This window comes from Ammospiza caudacuta, chromosome 6 (genome assembly GCF_027887145.1).
Source record: "Ammospiza caudacuta isolate bAmmCau1 chromosome 6, bAmmCau1.pri, whole genome shotgun sequence".
Classification (NCBI taxonomy): Eukaryota; Metazoa; Chordata; class Aves; order Passeriformes; family Passerellidae; genus Ammospiza; species Ammospiza caudacuta.
The window spans coordinates 64,413,154-64,435,936 of NC_080598.1; the positions used below are offsets into that span (position 1 = coordinate 64,413,154).

The window sequence follows — 22,783 nt, forward strand, 5'->3', positions numbered from 1 at the left end:
GGATTCCACCATCCCATGGATCCCACCATCCCATAGATGCCACCATCCCATGGATGTCACCATCCCGTCGGTGTCACCATCCCGTGGATGCCACCATCCCTACCATGGATGTCAACATCCCATGGATGCCACCATCCCATGGATGTCACCATCCCATGGATGGCACCATCCCGTGGATGCCACATCCCATCAGTGTCACCATCCTATGGATGTCACCATGCCATAGATGTCACCATCCCATGGATCCCACCATCCCATGGATGCCACCATCCCATCAGTGTCACCATCCCATGGATGCCACCATCCATGCCATGAGATGTCACCATCCCATGGATGTCACCATCCCCTAGGTGTCACCATCCCATGGATGCCACCATCCCATGGATGTCACCATGCCATAGATGTCACCATCCTGTGGATGTCACCATCCCATCGGTGTCACCATCCCATGGATGTCACCATCCCATAGATGTCATCATCCCATGGATGTCATCATCCCATGGATGCCACCATCCCATGGGTGTCACCATCCCTACCATGGATGCCACCATTCCATGGGTGCCACCATCCCATGGATGTCACCATCCCATGGATGCCGCCATCCCATCGATGCCACCATGCCATAGATGTCACCATCCCCTGGATGTCACCATCCCATCGGTGTCACCATCCCATGGATGTCACCATCCCTGGATTCAGGGCAGTTGTGCCGTAATTCAACCTCCAGCCCCCTGTGGGGAAGCAGGAATGCTGTGTTGGCAAAGGAGAGCTTTGGAAGCAGGAATGTTGGGAAAGAAGAGCCTTTAAAAAGGAAAAAAATTGAGTAAAACCTGAAAAATTTGAGTACAACCCCAACACTGAGAGGAGCTTGTGCTCCCTGCTTTAACCTTGGCATGCACAGGGGCACCTCCTTTTGCCTGCTTGCATTTCCCCAAGTTATCCTCCAGCTTTCATGCCACCAATCAATCCAAATAAAATGGATTTAAATGTTTTTTGGCTCTGCAGGACCACCTGATGTTTGGGATTTCTGGGGGCAAGGGATGATTGGCCCCTAGACTGAGTGTCCAGGGCAGGGAGCAGCTGCCCCATCAGTTCCTCCATAAATAACACACCAAAAGTGCCTTTTCCAAGGCATGATGCTGTTTTTCCTCTTAAATTGAACATCCAAAAATTCTGGTGGATGTAATGTGAGGTGGAAAAAATGATCTAAGAGAGGAACTGTGTGTAGAAAGAAAACTCTTTGATTTGAAGTCCTGTCTTTGAAGACATTAATGATCCTATTATCAATCTTCAGCTGTTTCCCTAATGAATTTTTAATTTGCATGCGACACATGATTGTTCTTTCTTATCACACTGTAAGATTGGGGTCTTCAGCTGTGATTTCTGAGGCTCTGATGGTTTGATTTTATTTTCCAGCTGACTTTGGGGTAGCAGCAAAAATAACAGCCACTATTGCAAAGAGGAAATCCTTTATTGGCACCCCTTACTGGTAAGAAACCACTTTGCTTGCTGTGCTGCAAAGCTGAGCTGTATTTATGCCAAAAAATCCTCAAACACACACACACACGTCTGTAGAAATTGAGTAAATTCCCTTTCTTCCAAGTAAAATGCCCACAGGGTAAAAATCTGGGAAGCACTGATTTGTTGCTGTGACAAAAGCTGCTTGAATTTGAAGCAGAGTTGTTGTTTCTCCCACATTTATTTTTGCAGATTATTCTCCCTTTTTGAGGGATACCAATGGTTATTTAGTTTCTCAGCCTTACAGTTGTAGTGACTAAAAAACAGTGATGAAAAGTGATTTATGTGCAGAAAGAAAACCAGATTTCCAGACTATCTTTTAATTATCCCTACTGATTAATGTCTGCACGAGGCAGCATTTAATGTGCAAATAATCATATGCAAATAATCATATGCAAATAATGTGTCCAGAGGTGATCCAATTGCATCCCCCTCCTAAGATGCTTATAGAAATCCATAAGGAGCTTTTGAGTATTTGTGTCCCCACCTTGCTCTTTATTGTGACATTTTTGCTGTATTTTTGTTTGTTTTTATCATGTTCTATTCAGCACATTTTTTTTGTGCTCAGATGTTTCAAAAGATTATACCCACTGTGGAAAAGGTACATTAATTGTCCTTAGATCCAAGATATTTCCAGAGCTTTAGGAAAAAAAAAATTCAAACCCCTGAAATAGAAACTTTGTAGAATAGTATTGAAACAAATTAAATCATTATAATTGTATAGCTTAAATTGTCCTTAGATCCAAGATATTTCCAGAGCTTTAGGAAAAAAATACCCAACAAATCCAAACCTCTGAAATACGTACTTTTTAGAATAATATTGAGACAAATTGAATCATCATGAGTGTATATCTTAAATTAGTGTGTAATGATTTATGTACACATTAATAAAAGCTTAAAAAGTATTTCTGTAGTGATCAAAACCCAATGTGAACATAAAATCCTTAATTTACTCCATTAGACATAAAAATGTACAGGTGTATAGGTTATAAATAAAATATTATAGTATTATAAATAGTATATTTGTAGTATATAGTATATATATATACTATATATAAATAGTATATAAATAGTATATTTATAGTATTATAAAATACAGGTGTATAGGTATAAATTAGTGTATAATATTTTATGTATGTTAATAAAAACTTTTAAAGTATTAATTTAAATAAATATTAATATTAAGTAATATTAATATAAATTAATAGTAGATATTAATATACAATCCATTTTAGTATATATTGCATATTGTGTATTATTATATATGAATATAATTAATATTAACTTGATATTATTTTAATTAATATTTATTTAAACCCAATCCAGACATCAAATCTTTAACTTACCCCATTAGACATATTCCTTCTGTTCATTTTACCCCACCCCCCTTTTTTTTTTCTTGGTGGGGGAATATGAGATATTTTAAATTATAAATCACTGTCACAGACATCCAGTAATTACACATAAAAATGTGTGTATTTTTTTTTTAATTATTTTATTTATATATATATATGTGGAAATACAGGTTGGATAGCTGGGAAAAGCTTTTCACAGAAAGGGGGATAAAGTTCTGGAATGTTCTGCCCAGGGAGGTGGTGCAGTCCCCATCCCTGGGTGTGTTTAACAAAGCCTGGATGTGGCACTGGGTGCCAGGGGTGACTTGAGCTGTTGGGGCTGGGTTGGACTCACTGATCTTGAAGGGCTCTTCCAACCCAGTGATTATTCTGTGAATTTAATTTAATTTAATTAATATTTTATTAAATTAATTTTTATTTTATTAATATTTAATATTTAATGGGTATTTTGAATGTACATGCCCAGGGTGTAGTTCTGCTCTGAGCAGGCCCTGAGGGAGGTGTTGGTTTTGCAGGATGGCCCCCGAGGTGGCGGCGGTGGAGAAGAACGGGGGGTACAACCAGCTGTGCGACATCTGGGCCGTGGGCATCACTGCCATCGAGCTGGCAGAGCTGCAGCCGCCCATGTTCGACCTGCACCCCATGAGGTTGGTGCCCTGGGGCTGCCCTGCCCCCTGCACCTCCCTGAGTCCCAGCTGGAGCTGTGGGCATCCAGCTGGAGCTTCTCTGGAGCCCAGGAGGGGAAACTCAGACTGAGGTTCCTTCAGTGTTTCCGTGTCTGTCTTTAAGGCATCAGTCTGCTGAAATCTCTTGCATGTTTGATGTGTCTTGGTTTGGAAAGCCAGGGGTCTGCTAAGGAGGGCAGGAGCCTCCCCTGAAATGGAAAATGTAACCCCCCTCCCTCTGAAATGTTGTTATAATTTTGAAATTAAGGGGTCTCAGGCAAAGATATGGGAGTAGGAATAAGAGTTCTTTAGTAGGGAAAAGTTAAAATACAAATGAAATAGTATTAAAAAAGAAAACAAACCCCATCCAGAGCCAGACCATGCCCTGCCCCCTGTGTGTCAGGGGGTGTCCCAGCCCCATGCCAGGGGGGCTCAGCCCTCCTGCAGTGCCAGCTGTGGCTCTGCTGCAGCAGGGATCCTGCACAAGGGGGGAGTTTTCCTCTGCAGCTCCAGGGCTGCTGCAGATGGGCCTGGGCTCCCTCTGGCCATGCAGGGCAGCAGAAAGCTGCTCCTCTGGCAGTGCAGGGGGCAAAGGCTGCCGTGCTGTGCCAGGCTCAGATTGTGCCCAGGTAGGAATGCTTGGCTCCTCCCCTGGGCGGAGCATCTCCCCATGGGATGCTGGCATTGGATCAGCCCTGCAGGGACACTCAGTGGCCATGGACAGCAGAGATCTCCTGCAGGGAGGGTTGGCTGGGGGAGAGATAAAGAAACAACTGCCCCAGGAACAGCAGAGAGCTGCCCCAGCTCTGACAGATGGGGATGGAGCACACACCTGCATTTCCAGCCTGAGACAGAATGGAAATTGGAAGCAAAATCTTGAAGTTGTTACATTTTTGGTGGCACCTGCCCTAGTGGAAGGTGTCCCTGCTCAAGGCAGGGGGCTGGAATGAAATGGGATTTAAGGTCCCATCCAACCCAAACCATTCTGGGATTCCAGAATCAGGAATCTGATGAAGAACAGGGACAGATTTACTGCTGATAGGAAATCACTAGAGAAGCCATACCCTGATATTTAACAAGATTATGGCACTAATGTTTTATTTAAAGATTAAATCAACAGATTCCCTGTATCTCATCTTTATCCCCATGCAAACTCCAATCCAGTTGCACCAATATGATTCTCACCATAAAGTGTTAAAGTATTTTGATTTTAGAATGAAATGAATTATATTTTTATCACCTTATATCATTATTTTTTCTTTCCCTTTAGGGCTCTGTTTTTAATGTCAAAAAGTAATTTTCAACCACCAAAGCTAAAGGAAAAAGCAAAATGGTAGGTGGAGCTCATTCCTTTGATCCATATTTTATTGGAATTTCATGATCCTTAAGATCCAACCCAAACCATTCTAAGATAAAGGGCAAAAATATTTGTTATTTTTGAAGAAGAGACCTTTCTTTGATGTTTTGTATGTTCTAGAGGAAAAATCTTTATTGTTTCCCCTTAATTCCTGTCATGGGGACCTTCCCCCTGTTGTTGGGACAGGGAATGGTTTAATCTCTTCCTGGTTTCTTTACCCTGGGAGAAATTCCTGGTGCCATTCTTGGTTTGTTTTCTGTACCAAAATGTTTTCCATGCAAGGTTCCTTAATCAAATGGGTTTTTTCCTTATTTTGTTAAGTTGGGAATGTAATTATTCAAACCTGAGGTTAGATACCTGTACAATATTCTGCTTTATCACAGCCTTTTGTAATCTGATTAGCAACTGTCTTAAAATCAATATTACCTTGAAACATTCAACATAAACCCTCTTTTTCTTTAAGGTCAGCAACATTCCATAATTTTGTCAAAATAGCACTTACAAAAAATCCAAAGAAGAGACCAACAGCAGACAGACTTCTCTCTGTAAGTGACTTGGGACCTCAGCAAGGGATCTTCAGCTTCAAAATGAGGAACAGATCAGGAGGAAACCAAAGGGAAACCAGTTTTTTTAAACCTTATTACTCAGGTGGTGAAATCTGAAGGCAAAACACGTTAATGAACTGTTAGCAAGTGGATTTTGTGCAGTATTTTTGCACAGTTTTATACAATTTTTGGCCAATTACAGAAATTGCCTTCATGTTCTTAACCTTGGCCTTCCTGCAAGTGGCTGCCTCAGCCTTGGAGCTGTGCAGAAGTTTCCTGATTCCCAAAAATTTCAGCAGCTCTTGATGTATCTGTGCTTTCCCAAGCTCTGAACTACTGCTGTAAAAAAAGGGAAGTTCAAGTGTAATTATTTGTTTGACTCAAATTTAATTTGCAAGTGCCCCAGAGTGTGGTGCTTCCATATTGATGTTCTTAGAAAATCCAGCATTGAGGAGTCACTAAAATAACAGTGAAAGCACAAAAAAAAATCAGTAACTCTGTCACTCTGAGGATGAGGGAAGAGACGAGGATCTGACTCCATGTTTCAGGAGGTTTGATTTATTATTTTATGATATATATTATATTAAAAATATACTAAAAGAATAGAAGAAAGGATTTCATCAGAAGGCTGGCTAAGAATAGAAAAAGAAGGAATGAATAATAAAGTTTTGTGTCTCGGACAGAGTCTGAGGCAGCTGGCTGTGATTGGCCATTAATTACAAACAACCACATGAGATTGATCAGAGATCTACTTGTTGCATTTTATAGCAGCAGATAATCATTGTTTACATTTTGTTCTTGAGGTCTCTCAGCTTCTCAGGAGGAAAAATCCTAAGGAAAGGATTTTTCATAAAAGTTGTCTATGACATGACTGTACTGAATGTTTATTACTGAAAATTCTCTATTAATTGCATATTAAAACTTCTTTTTTGTGTGCTCTTTGCTGTGGTTACAGCACAGCTTTGTGGGGCAGCCTGGTCTCTCCAGGTCCTTGGCAGTTGAGCTGTTGGACAAAGTGAACAACCCCGAGAACCACACGCACTACGGCGAAGTGGACGATGACGATTTTGAGGTGAGAACATCTTATTATTCTCTGCCTTTTAGTTAAAACTGGCACTTTAAATGGTCTGCTTTGCTTTGGGAATCTAAAACTGGAGCTGAAACAGCAGCTGCTCCTGTTCCTGTTGGATTTCCCTCACCTGTGCTGCCCTCCATCCCTGCAGCCCCACTCCGTCATCCGCCACACCATCCGCTCCACCAACAGGAACGTCCGTGCAGAGAGGACAGCATCAGAGATCAACTGTGAGTTCTGCTCTGCTTTCCCTTTCTGGGGCTGCTTTGCCTCTGGGGTCACTGCCCAAAAATCTCTTTCCACTTGGGAAGCAAGCCCTGGAGAAGCAGCATGTGAATCTTCAACAATAATTATTCAAAGCTAAAATTAATATTAACAAACTACTCTGATAGTAGTTTATTTACCTAATTACTCAGTTCCTTCATTTATTTATATACTTTTGCTCTTTAGTTTATTTACTCTGATAGATCTGAGCTGAAATGCTGAGGGTAGAAATGGTTTTATCTGCAGGTTTGATTAAAAACCTTTGGTAGCACCAATAGTGGCAGCCCCATCACACTCTGGGAAATTTGCTCTTGAAGAGCTTTTTTCTCCTCTTTCACATGCATTTCACCGTGACAAGTGGTTAAATAGTTACCTTTCTGTGACTTGGTATTTGCCTTTGGCCTTTCTTGTGGGTTTCATATTTGCAAATTCAAGCACTCAGAGAATGAGGCTGATAGTGAAGTGCTGCTCCTTTGAGAGGCAAATTCAGAGTTGTGTACACAAGATTTCCATCTGTTCCTGCCTGCTTTTCACTGTAGTGAGCACTGAAAAGATCCCAGTGCAAGATTGGGTGTATTAATTGTGAAATTTTTGTATTTTTAGTTGATAAGCTGCAGTTTGAGCCCCCTCTACGGAAAGAAACAGAAGCTCGGGATGAAATGGTAAGGACAAGTTTGGTATAAATAAAATGAGTTTTATTTATTAAAATGACAATATCTTCAATATTTTGTGGTACAACCCTTAGCAGCTTGCTGGAAAAATGTTTTTAAAGTTCACTAAATGATCCTTACTGGATTTTTCACCATCAGGTTTTATTTTCCTGTTACTTTTTGCTGCTTGACCTGAACATTACACCATTTCCTGGTGCTGCTTTTAACTCTAAGAAGGATATATAAATTTATAGATTGTAAGATGTTATTTCTTTTTGGAATTCGATTTTTCTGCTTGTGGATTGTCCTGCAGGGCTGGGGAATCCCTCAGGCCTCTTTGTGTGTTGTGGATAAGGTGATTTAAGATAATTTAGTTTGACAGGGGGGAAATAAAATGACAATTTCTGCATCTTCAGGTTGTGGCAGCTGGCAGTGACTTTGCTTCACATTGGAATCCTTTTGTTGATGGAGGCAATAAGTAAGTACAGATAAAACCAGTTTTTATTTCTGTGACTTATTATGAAACTGAAAGAAAAATGAGATATGTTAAAAAAAATCAAACCATAAGCCCTGATCTGCTTTAATATTGATAAATTAAGGAGCTGTTACCCAGTGTGCAGCCCTCCTTCTGCAGGGGCTAGGTGAGCTCTCTTGCAGAGTGACTTTTAATCCCCTTTAAGCAGCACCAGTAGCTTGTTTGAAGTTTGTAGGTGGAAGTGAAGTGTAAATGCACAGCCAGGACAGTGACATAACACAGCCACAGTGAGTTTCCTGCAGCAGAGCTGCTTCAGGATCCTGCCCTGGCCTCACACTTCTCTTCTGAGCTGTGGCTGTGGTTGTGACATCCTGTGACAAGGCCTGAACTCGAGAAAGGAAAGGGGAAACCAGTTCTGAATGTTGATTTTTACCAAGCCCAGTAACACTGCCCCACTGCTCCTGCTCTGGGGGATTTCTAACCCAGCCATGGAGGGGTTTGGGGTGAAATGTTTTAGGGAGAGATTTGTTTGTAGCTGCTTGCCCTGGGATAAAGCAGGCCTGAGGTACAGGAGCACAATTCTCCAAGTTAGCACTGAATTGTTTTAGGTGTGTACCTACAAAAAAGTGAATTCTGCCTTTAAAGGATTTGCAGGCAGCAGTGTGGAGGTTCAGATGCAGGCAGAGATGATATCTGGGCTCAAACCATTGCTCAGCTCAAAGAGCCTGTTTCCCATCTTTATTTGGAGCTCAGCAGCAGACAGTGAATTTCTCTGGCTTTTTTTTGCTGCAGATAAAAGCCTTGCATAAGCTGTCAGCTGACATTACAGCCCTGGAAAGCTGGGGTACACTGCCAGCATTTCAGCCTTTCTCAGCATCCTGCTTTTCCTGCTGCCAGCCTCCTTGGAGCAGGAGGTTGGGGGCTCTGGGGCTGAACTTTGGGGGGCTCTGGCTCTGCCCCGTGCCCTGCTTTGTTTGTGTGACCCTGCTGAGCTGTGGATTGAAGCCTTGCTGGAATTTCTGCAGCCAGCTGGAGTCTGGGGGGTCCAGGAGCAGGGAGGGAAGGGAGGGGAGCTCCTCCTGGCACAGGGCCTCAGGGGTTTGATCCTGTTCCTGTGGCTGTGCTGAAGCTGCAGCGAGCATTCCCAGGGCTGTAAATCAATAAACAGGTACAGATTCATTGGGAGGGAGGGCAGGGACAGCAGGCCTGGCTGGGGGATCCGTGCTGCTCGCTTGGAAACCGCTTCCAGCTGGAAAGATAAACAGGAAATGCATAACTCCTGTGTCCAGCAGTTGTGAGTAATCCCTGGGATGTGCACAGAGGATGTGTGCTGGGGGTCCTTGCTTTTCATCCCTTTGCCTTTTGTCAGGGTCGATGCTGTGGGATATCTTTGAGGATTTATTTGGCTGGAAAGGGGAACAGCAGAATGGGTACCTGGTGACTGATCTGGTTCCTTCCATTTTAAAATTAATTTAGTAAAAATGTCCTGCATTATGGAGGTGGTTTTTTATTGATGGTTTTCATAGAATCCCAGAAAGGTTTGGGTTGGAAGGGACCTTAAAACCCATCCAATTCCACCCCTGCCATGGCAGGGACACCTTCCACTGTCCCAGGCTGCTCCAAGCCCTGTCCAGGCTTGGGGACAGGGACATTTCAGGGATCCAGGGGCAGCCACAGCTGCTCTGGGCAACAAAAACCTTTCAGAAAAAGAGACTTTTTCTCCTTTAAATTTTTTAGTAATTCCTGTTGGCAGCTGTCTGCTGCTTTCCCTCAGATTTGACTTGCAGGGATATTTCACATTAATCCAACTTTGGCTGGGTTTTCCTGGTCATTGCCCTTCAAAGACACAGCTTGAAAATTGCCATTTTGCAAAATTTTATCAGGGTTTTTTTTCTTCAAGGTTATATTTTCGGTGCTGCTTTGATCTTCTAGTCACAATTTCTCTTTTTTTGTTGTCCCTGGAGTGGCTTTAAAACAAAAATTTTCACTGTAGTGGGAAACGGTCTGGGTCTTTTGTGTGTATGTATAAATAAGGAAACTTCCCTTTAAAGGCTTTTCTCCATTTGTCTCCCAGTAACTTCCTCTGTTCCTTTTTTCTCTTTTTATGTTGAACTCTTGTTAAACATTTCAACAATATTTGAAATGCCAGGTAGGGAAGTGAAAGCTGATGGTGTGGAAGAGAATCCAGTGATTTTTAGGGGATAAGAAGAAGGGAAGGACCTTAGAGAGTGGAATTTAGTGCAGAGAGAATTATTTGTTTTGGAAAGGGCTGGGAGATGCTTGTTGTGAAACTCAGCGACATCAGGGAGGGGTTGAGCTGCACGTGTCGACCTCAGAGCTGAGCTCTTAATTCTGTAAACATTCTGCCTTAGGGGACTGCTCACAAAATTTGGAGATGGGAGTGAAGATGTTGAAGAGTGAGTGCATCTCCTTCCTTGCTCTGCTCCAAAACCTCTGCCCTCAAATGCTGCAGGAGGCTTTGCCCCTCACCAGTGAGGGCTGGCTGCTCTCTTGGCTCCTTCCCTGATCCTCAGGAAAATCCCAAAGCTCTGCTGCCTCCCCTGCTCCCCTTCCTGAGTTATCTCAGTCCCTGTGCTGTGCCTGACACCTAAAAGCAGATTTTATGGTGATGAATCCACCGTGAGCAAGGCCTGGCTGGGAGAGGATGATCCTGCACAGCTCAGGTGTCCCAGAGTTTGTCTGATCCCAAAGCAAGGCTGCAAACTGGGATTCCAGAATCCCAGAATGGTTTGGTTTGAATGGACTTTAAAATCATCTTGTTCCACCCCTGCCATGGCAGGGACACCTTCCACTGTCCCAGGCTGGCCTTGGGCACTGCCAGGGATTCTCTGGGCACCCTGTGCCAGGCCCCACCACCCTCATAGGGAAGATTTTCTTCTCCGTATCTCACCTAAATCCACCCTTTTCCAGCTTAAAACAATCCCACCTTGTCCTGGCACTCCAGGCCCTTCTCTGAATTCCCTCCAGGCTGAGATCCAGTCCCTGAATTGATTTGATTTACAGACTTCAAATCTCCTTCCCCACAGATTGCTCTGTTACACTGGTATTTATGAAAGAACAGGAGTTCATTAAAAACCAGCACTTCTAACGAGATTAATGAGCTTCTCCCCTGCTCTTGCATTTCTGGTTTAACCCTGTGTGTGCAAAGCTCTGCTCTGCCCTTTCTGTGCCTCTGGTCCATCTGATTTCCAGTCCCCAAGGAGTTCTGGCTTTGCTTTAACTCACACAGCTGCTGCTCTTGTCATTGCAGATCGACACTAAAGCGAGCTGGGCCACCCCCACTGCCCCCCAAGGTGAGAAATGTGGGATTCAAGGGGTTCAGCCAGGCTGGGATGGCCTCTGCTTCTGCATTCTGCCTCTGATACTCCATCAGAGAGGAAGCTCTGAAATGATTCTGCTGTCAGATGTTTTATTTTCATGGAACCACAGATCTCCTGAGCTGGAAGGGACCCACATGGATCATCCAGGGCAGCTCCTGCTCTGCCCAGACCCCCAAAATCCCACCCTGGGCATCCCTGGCAGCTCCTGGAGCTCTGGGGCTGTGCCCATTCCCTGGGCAGCCTGGGCAGTGCCAGCACCCTCTGGGAGCAGAACCTTTCCCTGAGATCCAACCCAAACCTGCCCTGGCACAGCTCCAGCTGTCCCTGTGTCCTGTCCCTGCTCACCAGGGAGCTTTTTTATCTCTTGTAGTGCCTAAAATCACTCTCACGTTTCAAAGGCTGATACATTTTTATGTAGCAGCAGTGTGACTGAAATTGAACTTGTCTGAGCTTTGTTCTTCCCAGGTCCATTCCCAGTTCCTCACTTTTCCCCTCTTTGGTTCCCTGCAGCCAAGGATGAACAATTACCCCGAGGAGAACCTCCCTGATGACAACAGATGCCAGACAATAAAACACTTCCCAGAGTGCCAGAGCAGAGCCCCAGCAGCCCACAGGAGACAGAGCATCCCAGCCTGTGGGCCCCAGGCAGACTCCTGCCCCATGGGGATGACCAGCAGCATCAGCAGCCCTGGACTGCTCACAGCCAGATACAGCGACCTGGGTGAGTGCCTCACCTGCCCCAGGGCTGCCTGGCACCTGGGGAAAGGAATTGCTCCAGAGCCAGCTGTTCCCTGTAGAGAACATCTTCTAACAAGCTGGTCATGAGGTGAAGTTTTCTTTTTCCATGTGTGGTTCTTGTCAGAGCCATGGTGGGAATGTTCTCCCCAAAACAGGAACACTCAGCCATCAATGCCATTACTGAGTTGCCTGCAGGAGCAGGAGAAAAACAATGGATGTGTGGGGAGGACCTTGCCACAGGAGAGAAACAGTGAATGTATGGGCAGGGCCTTGCCACAGGAGAGAAGCAGTGGATGTGTGGGGAGGACCTTGTTACAGGAGAGGAACAGTGGATGTGTGGGGAGGACCTTGCCACAGGAGAGAAACAAACAATGGATGTGTGGGGAGGACCTTGCCACAGGAGGAGAACTATGGATGTGTGGGCAGGACCTTGCCACAGCTTTATTCTCAGTGGGATTTGTCCCAGGGACTGTTTGGATAATGGGAAATGAGCAGCTCAGTGCTGGGAAGGGTTCAGCTCCCTGAGGTGTGGCTGTGCAATGTCAGAGCTCACTCCTGCACTCCAGCTCAGCACAGGGGAGGAGATTTTCTATTTCACTGTGTGAATAAGCTGCAAACCATGTCTGGGCTCCTTTTCAGGCAATGGCAATGGGATGCTGAAACACATCGAGGAGAACGCAGAAGGACCTGGACAAATCCCTCAGCTGCCACGGAAAAAGGAGAAGAGAGACTTCCCTGTAGGTGCTGGGACTCTGGGGCTGCTGGCACTGTCATGTCCTCCAGCTGATCGGTGCACAAAAGGGGTTTTATGATCTTTCCTTCTTTTCTTTCTTCCCACAGAAACCAGCAATCAATGGTTTGCCTCCGACTCCGAAGGTGCTGGTAAGAAATCCGTGTGCACTGGGAGTTATGGAAACCTCCTCTCTCTGGGGTGGGATAAGGCACCATCTCACTTAGGGGGATTTTCTGCAGCTCACAGCCTTTTCTAGTGCTGAATCCATAAAACTTGTTGCCATTTTTTAAAATCTTCCTGTCACTGTTCATTCTGGATGGGAAGGGTTGGAGGCTCCCCTGGCTCCCTGAGTTGTGATCTCCAGTGGGAGCCCCTGCTGAGGCACAGAAGTGGGAAAAGGTTCTAGTGATGACTGGGTTTTGCCTGTTCTCCCTCCATGTGCCATTCTATAAGCACTCAGTATTCATATGATTTTTATATTCAATAAACAACAGTCAATATTCAGATAATTTAGAATAATTCAGATTGGAAAAGCTCTCTAAGATCACTGAGTCCAACCATTCCCCAGCACTGCCAAGGCCACCACTGAGCCATGTCCCCAAGTGCCACATCCACATGGATTTTAAACCCCTCCAGGGTGATTGTTCTTACCCAGTAAGTACCTAAAGTCCTTGATAAAATTTTGAGCCCTCTCTGCATTTTTCAGTGTCCGTGAATTCCAGTTAAAAGGTGTGAAAGGCAATGTGTGTTGAGCTGTGTGTGAGTGACCAGGAAATCAGCTCTTCACACTCTAAATTTGTTTCAGGTTTCAGTTTTGGTGTCTTTCAGATGGGAGCCTGTTTTTCCAAAGTCTTTGATGGTTGTCCTTTGAAGATTAATTGTGCAACTTCATGGATACATCCAGATACTAAAGGTAAAGTTGTGTTAGGTTTGGTGATGAGCTGGGAAAGAAAACAATTTGTAAAGTTATTTTAGCTTTGCATTTGAAACCTCCCAAAGTGGGAAGGGAATAATCCTTTTGCACTGATTTTTCAGATCAGTACATCATCTTTGGCACAGAAGAAGGGATCTACACTCTGAATTTGAATGAACTTCATGAAGCAACCATGGAACAGGTGAGTTCTGGAGGGCTGAACACACAGCACAGATTTGGGGATGTTATGGGGTGTGAACTTTGGCACTGGAGGAGAAGGTGCATACCAGGCTCTGGGGCTTAAATGATTCCCATCAAAGCCAATAAGGAAAACCTGGGAATTATTTGTTCCGTGACCTGCCTGTATTTTTTAGTTGCTGCTTGTCAGATCTTCCATCTCCTTGGAGAACAATTCCCTGCCCCTCTCCCTCCATGCCATCCCCACTAGATGGCACATTGCAGCTCCTTGGATGCAAAGCCCTCAGTCATTTCATTCAGCTGCTGCTGTTATCCCCAAGAAGCTTTTCCTGGACTTTCTAACCCTTTCCAAAGCCATTTCCTGCAGTCGTGGTCTTAAATCTGGTGTTTCAGAGTCAGGATGTTCTTGGAATCCCATTCCTTGTGTGTTGTCCTAAATTATTTCATCTGACAGTCCTCTCTGGGCTTTTCCATGTGCTTTTTTATTCCCAGTGAAGGGTTGGCTGTGCCAGTGGTGGGTAGGGAGAACATTCAGTGCACTTCAAACAAAATTTCCTTTTCCCTGGGAGCATTCCCAGCTAGCAAAGGTCAGGTGTGACCACCGGAAACCCCACAGGCTTCTGCCACACCACTGTTCCCACATTTCCTTTTATCCATTTGCTGATTTCTCCCCTCCAAATGCACAGTCTGAGCTATTTCTCCAACTTTTAATTCTGGTTGCATCTTCCAGACACCTTCCTGTCTGTCCAAGGTTAACATCTCCCAGTGCCAGGAGGATCTTTTTTGTTCCATTTGTAGTTTTTCAGTGGAAACACTGAATTAACCCAAAGCTATTCTGTTAAACTGAAAATTCCTAGGGGGTGCTCAGGGTTTGTGTCCAGCCAGTTGGATCTTTGCTTTCCACACTTTCTCCTACACCTATTTTCTTACTTTGCATGTGGGAGTGGCACATGGGACAAAGTGTTCTGGAATCATGGAATGGTTTGGGATGAAAGGGGACTTTAATCCCATCCAGTTTCACCTGTAATTACAAAACACCTTCCACTGTCCCAGGCTGCTCCCAGCCTGTCCAGCCTGCCCTTGGACACTTATTCCAATATTCCATGGTCTGTCTGTGCAGGGCTAAGAGTGTAAAACAGGGAATAAACAGGAAAATGGGATTTTCTCCACTGTGGATCCCTGCAGGAATGGTGGTGGAGGTGGAACAAGCAGAGAAAATCCCAGCTAAAAATTCCTGCAGGTTTCTATTAATGAAATTGTTTTCTTTTTTTCCAGTTATTCCCTCGAAAGTGCACCTGGCTGTACGTTATCAACAACACCCTGATGTCCCTGTCAGGTGAGTGACAATACAGGGGAGATGATTGCAGCTCTAAATAGCCAGGAACATTTAACTCATGACTGAGTGCAGTGTGTGGGGTCAGCCTGGAGAGGAGAAGGCTCCAGGGAGAGCCCCGAGCCCCTGGCAGGGCCTGAAGGGGCTCCAGGAGAAAAAGGTGGCTCTCAGGTACTGCTGATCCAGCAGTTTCCCTGATCCCTGGGCTCTCAGCTCTCCTGCAATGGAACATTCCAGACAGGAATGAGGCACTGTGCCGTGGAGGCTGATGGTGGGACTGTGCCTTTAAACATGCAGGATTTATATAACACTTGTCTTGGTTCATAGATAAGAAAATATCTTAAATAATTTAAAATATAATTTATAATATGAACACATTATTTATAAATTTCATTCATATTATAAATGAAATATATAAATTAATATATAAATCGAATATATAAAATATTATATATTTATTTATATATTTAATTTGTATTATAAATTATAATATAATTTATAAATACATTGATTTATAATTTATAATATAAATATTTTATTTATTTATATACTATGTAATAGTATATTTATATACTCTATAATATATATACTATATAATATATAATAGTATAGAATTATATTTATTTACATACTATATTATAGTGAACATATTATTTATATACTATATAATAGTATATAATACTATATAATAGTATATAAATATAAATAATATTTATATACTGTATAATTGTGTACATATTATTTATTTATATACTGTATAACAGTATATATGATATACTGTACACTATATATTATTAATTTTCTATAATTTATTGCTGTTTTGTAATTACAGCCTTTTAAAAATGTTTGCATAAAACCAACTGTAATTAAATGAGCTCTGATCTTCTCTATATTCATTATTATTTTTATCTTGATTTATTTTTCTTCATATCTGGACTTGACCTACCTGACACCTGTTTGCAGAAGGTAATTTTTCCATATTTGCATTTTCCTGAACAGTTCTGTGGTGGAGGAGTGGCTGAGATGTCAACTGTGCTTTTCTCTCTTGCAGGGAAAACATTCCAGCTCTACTCCCACAATTTAATAGCATTGTTTGAGCAAGCCAAAAAAACAGGATTAGCTGCTCATATTCAAACCCACAGATTTCCTGACAAAATATTACCAAGGTACAAACCTTTCACTTACAGACAATTATTAATTAAGTGAAAATAGCCATAAATTGTGTTGGTTGTGAAGGGCCCCATCATCTGTTATTGATGCATTTTTTGGTGATTATTATTCCAGGAAATTTGCCTTAACAACCAAGATCCCTGACACAAAAGGATGCCACAAATGCTGTATAGGTGAGCAGACAAACCCAGCTTTGCTATTGTCCCTGGACATGGCATTGATGAAACTCATTTCTTTTTAATAAAATTAAGAGTTCTTTGTTTAGAAAAAAGGCTCAGGGAATTGGGGTGGTTCAGCCTGGAGATGTTCCAGAGTGACCTAATTGGGGCATTTCTGTGCCTGAAGGAGCTGCAGGAAAAATGGAGGGAAATTGTTGGCAAGGGAGGGAGTGCCGGGCCGAGGGGGATTCCCACTGCCAGAGGGCAGGGATGGATGGGATTTTGGGATTAAATCCTTCCCAGAGCCCTGGCACACCCACAAACAGCTTTTCTGCTTTGTCACCTGGCTCAGGGTGTGACCCAGGTCCAACCCTTAGTGAGGAAAACTTGAATATTTTCCACCAGGAAAGGATCAGTAGGAATAAAAATTCAGGCAGGGGAACGCAGATCTGTAAGTGCAGTTTGAAGGGCACAGGAAGAGTTAAAACTTGGGAAGTTGTGGATTTGTCCTTTCCTTTCCCTGGTGCTGTGTGAAATCAGAACCCTGGAATTACCAAAGCTGGAAAAGCCCTCTGAGATCATCCATCCATTCCCCCAGCCCAGCACTAACCCACATCCCCAAGTGCCACATCTGCAGATTGTGCCTTTGCACCCCTAAAATATAAATATTGTAAACATAAATATTAATTATAAATATTAAATATATAATGTATATTATACATTAAAATATAGAAATAGAAATATTATAAACATATATATATATGAATATTATATATATCAATATAAAACTGCACACTTGGAGAGCCTGTTCAGCTCATCTAAAGTGCCCCCAAGAGCCACATTTACAAATAATTCCTGAAATCAGGCTGCTCCTGTGTCTAGCTGAGTTTAAAATCCACCCCAAACCCTGGCTCTTGAATTTCATGGGCTGTCAGAGCTCCCAGGAGTTTCCCACCTTCCCTGCCTGGGGACTTATTCCAACCCCAGGGAGGGGCACTGAGCTTTTCTGCCCTCTCGTCTCTGAACAGGGACCCCAGGAATGCAACTGGTTGTTAATTAATGCTGTAATTGAGTTTATCTGGAATGTGGCACAATTTAATCACTGGGGATGTTGGAGTGGGAAGCCAGAAGGCAGCAAGTGGGAAACTGAGGGAACAAGATGAGCTTCAAGTCCCATCCAAGCCTAATCCTGCCATGAGATGATTTTATAATGCTATTTCTTAACTTTTATGTAAGGATAGCTGTAGGGTTGGGGTTTTGGTTTTCGTTCCTTTTTTTTTTTTTTTTCAAGTATGAAGTGAACTTGCAGAGCTTTAAAATTACTGTTTTCTGGGGTTTTTTTTACTTTATATAGTACGAAATCCCTACACAGGCCACAAGTACCTGTGTGGTGCATTGCAGTCTGGAATTGTCCTGCTCCAGTGGTATGAGCCAATGCAGAAATTCATGTTAATAAAGGTAAGCAGTCACTGCTGGTGGAGTTGAATTATTGTGCAGTTGGTGCAATAACCTTTGCAGAGTTTGGGGTGGAAAGTGCACCCCAGTCTGGTGCCATCTGTGGGCTGTGAGCACTTGAAAATCTGGCTGGACACGTTTTGACTCAGAAAATCTTGTGACTGAAGTAATTTAAGTAATATAAAAGTTATTTCAGTGCTGGATCAAGCCCAGCACTGGCAGTGATACACCACGATTCACCTCTGTCCAGCTTCAAAAGCAGGGAAAATTCTGTATATTTATGCAATATGGAATTTATAAATACACAGTAATACACAATAACACAGTAATGTGCAATACACAATAATGCAGTAATATACAATAATATTTCTAAATATATCTATAAATATTTATATACCGAGTATATTTTGTATGCTCTGTATATTTATAAATATACTCTGTATATTTCACTATATAATATTAATATAGTATTAATATTAATATATTTTCTATTTTAGGCATTTTAAATATAAATAAATTTATTTACAAATAAATATATAATATATAGCATGTTATATATCATATGTAATATATATCTATTATATATTATACTATAATATATAATCTATTATACTATAATATATTATATATTATACTATAATATATAATTGATTATATTTGATAATGTAATATAATGTAATATAATGTAATATAATATAATATAAAAATATACAAAATAAAATTTAATATACAAAAATTATATGTAAAATATATTTAAAAATATATTTAAGAAATTTATTCGATAGTATATATATTACATATATAATGTATATAATACATATAATATATAATAAATTTCTTAAATATATTTATGTATTTTATAAATATAAATATAGTTACTATAAATATAATATACGAATAGTATATTTTATATTTTTTATTCAATATAAAAATATTTATGAATAAATATTTTCTATATTATATATAATATAGAAATATATATAATATAGAAATATATATAAGTATTATATATAATATAATAGATCTAATATACTATATATATAATTAATGTATTAAATACCTTTTATTAAATATATTTATTTTGTATTTTATCAATATAAATATAGTTACTATAAATATAATATACGAATAGTATATTTTATATTTTTTATTAAATATAAAAATATTTATGAATAAATATTTTCTATATTATATATAATATATAAATATATATAAGTATTATATATAATATAATAGATCTAATATATTATATATATAATTAATGCATTAAATACCTTTTATTAAATATATTTATTTTGTATTTTATCAATATAAATATAGTTACTATAAATATAATATATGAATAGTATATTTTAGTTTTATTAAATATAAAAATATTTATGAATAAATATTTTCTATATTACATATAATATATAAATATATATAAGTATTATATATAATATAATAGATCTAATATATTATATATATAATTAATGCATTAAATACCTTTTATTAAATATATTTATTTTGTATTTTATCAATATAAATATAGTTACTATAAATATAATATACGAATAGTATATTTTATATTTTTATTAAATATAAAAATATTTATGAATAAATATTTTCTATATTATATATAATATATAAATATATATAAGTATTATATATAATATCGTATTTCTAATATATTATATATATAATTAATGTATTAAATACCTTTTATTAAATATATTTATTTTGTATTTTATCAATATAAATATAGTTACTGTAAATATAATATACAAATAGTATATTTTATATTTTTATTAAATATAAAAATATTTATGAATTAATATTTTCTATATTATATATAATATATAAATATATAGAAGTATTATATATAATATAATAGATCTAATATATTATATATATAATTAATGTATTAAATACCTTTTATTAAATATATTTATTTTGTATTTTATTATTATAAATTTAGTTAATATAAATGTAATAATATGAATATAAATATAACACCTATAGAATATTCTGTGTACATTTCCACTCTGTGCGTGCTGTTGCAGAGTCATTTCACAGCAAAGCAAACCCAGAGCCGCTGTTTTGTCTTGGCAGCACTTTGACTTCCCGCTGCCCAGCCCCCTGCACGTGTTCGAGATGCTGGTGATCCCGGAGCAGGAGTACCCCATGGTGTGCGTGGCCATCTCCCGCGGCAGCGAGCCCGGCCAGGTGGTGCACTTCGAGACAATCAACCTCAACTCTGCCTCCTCCTGGTTCACCGAGATCGGGGCAGGTGAGCCCTGGCTCCCTGCTCGGCTGCTGTGCTGCCTGGGGATGGTGGGAGTTCCTTCCTTGGAGGGCTTTGGTGCCTGGGCATGGTGGGAGTTCCTTCCTTGGGGGGCTTTGGTGCCTGGGGATGGTGGGAATTCCTTCCTTGGAGGGCTTTGGGAAGCCTGGGAGTGCTGGGAGTTCCTTCCTTGGAGGGCTTTGGTGCCTGGGGATGGTGGGAATTCCTTCCTTGGAGGGCTTTGGTGCCTGGGAGTGCTGGGAATTCCTTCCTTGGAGGGCTTTGGTGCCTGGGGATGGTGGGAGTTCCTTCCTTGGAGGGCTTTGGTGCCTGGGGATGGTGGGAGTTCCTTCCTTGGGGGGCTTTGGTGCCTGGGGATGGTGGGAATTCCTTCCTTGGAGTGCTTTGGGAAGCCTGGGAGTGCTGGGAATTCCTTCCTTGGAGGGCTTTGGAAAGCCAGGGAGTGCTGGGAATTCCTTCCTTGGAGGGCTTTGGTGCCTGGGGATGGTGGGAGTTCCTTCCTTGGAGGGCTTTGGTGCCTGGGGATGGTGGGAATTCCTTCCTTGGAGGGCTTTGGTGCCTGGGGATGGTGGGAGTTCCTTCCTTGGAGGGCTTTGGGAAGCCTGGGAGTGCTGGGAATTCCTTCCTTGGAGGGCTTTGGTACCTGGGAGTGCTGGGAATTCCTTCCTTGGAGGGCTTTGGAAAGCCTGGGAGTGCTGGGAATTCCTTCCTTGGAGGGCTTTGGAAAGCCTGGGAGTGCTGGGAATTCCTTCCTTGAAGGGCTTTGGAAAGCCTGGGAGTGCTGGGAATTCCTTCCTTGGAGGGCTTTGGTGCCTGGGAGTGCTGGGAATTCCTTCCTTGGAGGGCTTTGGTGCCTGGGGATGGTGGGAGTTCCTTCCTTGGAGGGCTTTGGTGCCTGGGGATGGTGGGAGTTCCTTCCTTGGAGGGCTTTGGGAAGACTGGGAGTGCTGGGAATTCCTTCCTTGGAGGGCTTTGGTACCTGGGAGTGCTGGGAATTCCTTCCTTGGAGGGCTTTGGGAAGCCTGGGAGTGCTGGGAATTCCTTCCTTGGAGGGCTTTGGAAAGCCCTGAGCATTGGCAGCTTCTCTGCCTGGGGCAGGTGGAAGCTGATCCCACATGGAGAGGGACTGGGGACAAGGGATGGAGGGACAGGAGCCAGGGAATGGCTCCCAGTGCCAGAGGGCAGGGATGGGTGGGAGATTGGGAATTGGGAATTCCTGGCTGGGCTGGCATTGCCAGAGCAGCTGTGGCTGCCCCTGGATTCCTGGCAGTGCCCAAGGCCAGGCTGGGCACTGGGGCACCCTGGGACAGTGGGAGGTGTCCCTGCCATGGCTGGGATGGGATTTAAGGTTATTTCCAATCCCAGTTATTCTGTAAATCCCCAGTTCTCCGTTGTGCTGATCTGCCCCACATCAGTACAAACCGTCCTTACAAAAAAATCTTTTATTTTCTAAATTCCCTTAAACATCAACCAGACCCTGCTGGTTGGGTTCTCCTTTGTGGTTCCAAGCTCCTTCCTGGGACTCTGCTCTTTGCCCTCCTTTCCTGCATAACAACTCCCAGAAATGGATTCTTGTCCATCCTCCAGCCCTTGGGGGAGGGTTGTTATCTTCAGCAAAGATTTGGGTTATTTTTAAGACCTGGTTGATATTTTGCAGCTGCTTTTCTCCCTTGCCTTTGTTGGATGTCCATTTTTACCTTTAAATATTGCTTTTTAGCAGCTGTAGGAACAACTTCATTAGAAAAACTAGAAAAAAAAATCTCTTAAACTAGTTTATTATCATCACAAAACTCTTTCCAGATGTGGATTTATGGGAAAAGAGTGGGGTTTTAGGAATTAAAAGTCCTTTTGATTGTTGTGGTGCCTCTCTATGGAGGAAGCTGTGCTGAACCATAGCATAAAATGTGTGTTTCCCTATTAAATACCTGCTTTGAACAGAGAGCTTTGTGCTCCTCCCAAAACATTCTGGGAGCCTCTAAAAATCAGAATAACAAAGAAAAAAACCAAATCAGACTAAGAAGAGCAGAGTGAAAAGAGCTTGTGGGGGAGCAGAGTCTCTTGATGTGATATAAAATATAAAATAGTGATATAAAATATAAAATAATCTGTTTTTTCCCCAGGCAATCAGCAGTTGGATGCCATTCATGTGACACAGCTGGAGAGAGACACTGTCCTGGTCTGCCTGGACAGTGAGTAACACAAAATTCCCTTGGCTAACTCACCACACCTCGTGCAGAACTTGGGTTGCCACAGTTGTTGATTTGAACTTCACCACGAGTTTGTTTTTTTCTTTTTCCTCCCTACATTATTAATTTGTGTTGTAATATTTCCATAAAGATAGATTGGATAAGTGGGATTTAATTCTGGATTTTGTAATTCCACTTTGTCTCTTCATGTGTGCGTCAGTCTGTCAGTGTAAAACCACCCCAAGTGTTACAGATATTTATTTTGTATTTATTTTGAGACAAAGATGCTCTTGGGTTCATTTTAGCAAACGCTGTAGATGTTAAATTTGGAAATTTTTTTGTGCCTAAAAGATTAAATTTGTATTTTACAATT

General features: G+C 41.6%; 1 protein-coding gene across 1 annotated transcript in view; it reads left to right on the top strand.

Annotated features, from left to right (window-relative positions):
• The window catches only part of MAP4K5 (mitogen-activated protein kinase kinase kinase kinase 5), a 66,454-nt gene that overhangs the window by 40,267 nt on the left and 3,404 nt on the right, over positions 1-22,783 (top strand). Inside the window, exons 8-28 of the mRNA XM_058806267.1 lie at positions 1,417-1,489; positions 3,389-3,520; positions 4,809-4,871; positions 5,359-5,440; positions 6,396-6,512; positions 6,664-6,742; positions 7,380-7,438; positions 7,843-7,904; positions 11,173-11,215; positions 11,753-11,963; positions 12,620-12,717; positions 12,821-12,862; positions 13,542-13,626; positions 13,749-13,828; positions 15,100-15,160; positions 16,121-16,123; positions 16,209-16,323; positions 16,442-16,500; positions 17,840-17,943; positions 20,032-20,209; positions 22,345-22,413. Of these exons, the coding sequence (XP_058662250.1) occupies positions 1,417-1,489; positions 3,389-3,520; positions 4,809-4,871; positions 5,359-5,440; positions 6,396-6,512; positions 6,664-6,742; positions 7,380-7,438; positions 7,843-7,904; positions 11,173-11,215; positions 11,753-11,963; positions 12,620-12,717; positions 12,821-12,862; positions 13,542-13,626; positions 13,749-13,828; positions 15,100-15,160; positions 16,121-16,123; positions 16,209-16,323; positions 16,442-16,500; positions 17,840-17,943; positions 20,032-20,209; positions 22,345-22,413 (1,815 nt within the window). The remainder of the gene's footprint in view (positions 1-1,416; positions 1,490-3,388; positions 3,521-4,808; positions 4,872-5,358; positions 5,441-6,395; positions 6,513-6,663; positions 6,743-7,379; positions 7,439-7,842; positions 7,905-11,172; positions 11,216-11,752; positions 11,964-12,619; positions 12,718-12,820; positions 12,863-13,541; positions 13,627-13,748; positions 13,829-15,099; positions 15,161-16,120; positions 16,124-16,208; positions 16,324-16,441; positions 16,501-17,839; positions 17,944-20,031; positions 20,210-22,344; positions 22,414-22,783) is intronic.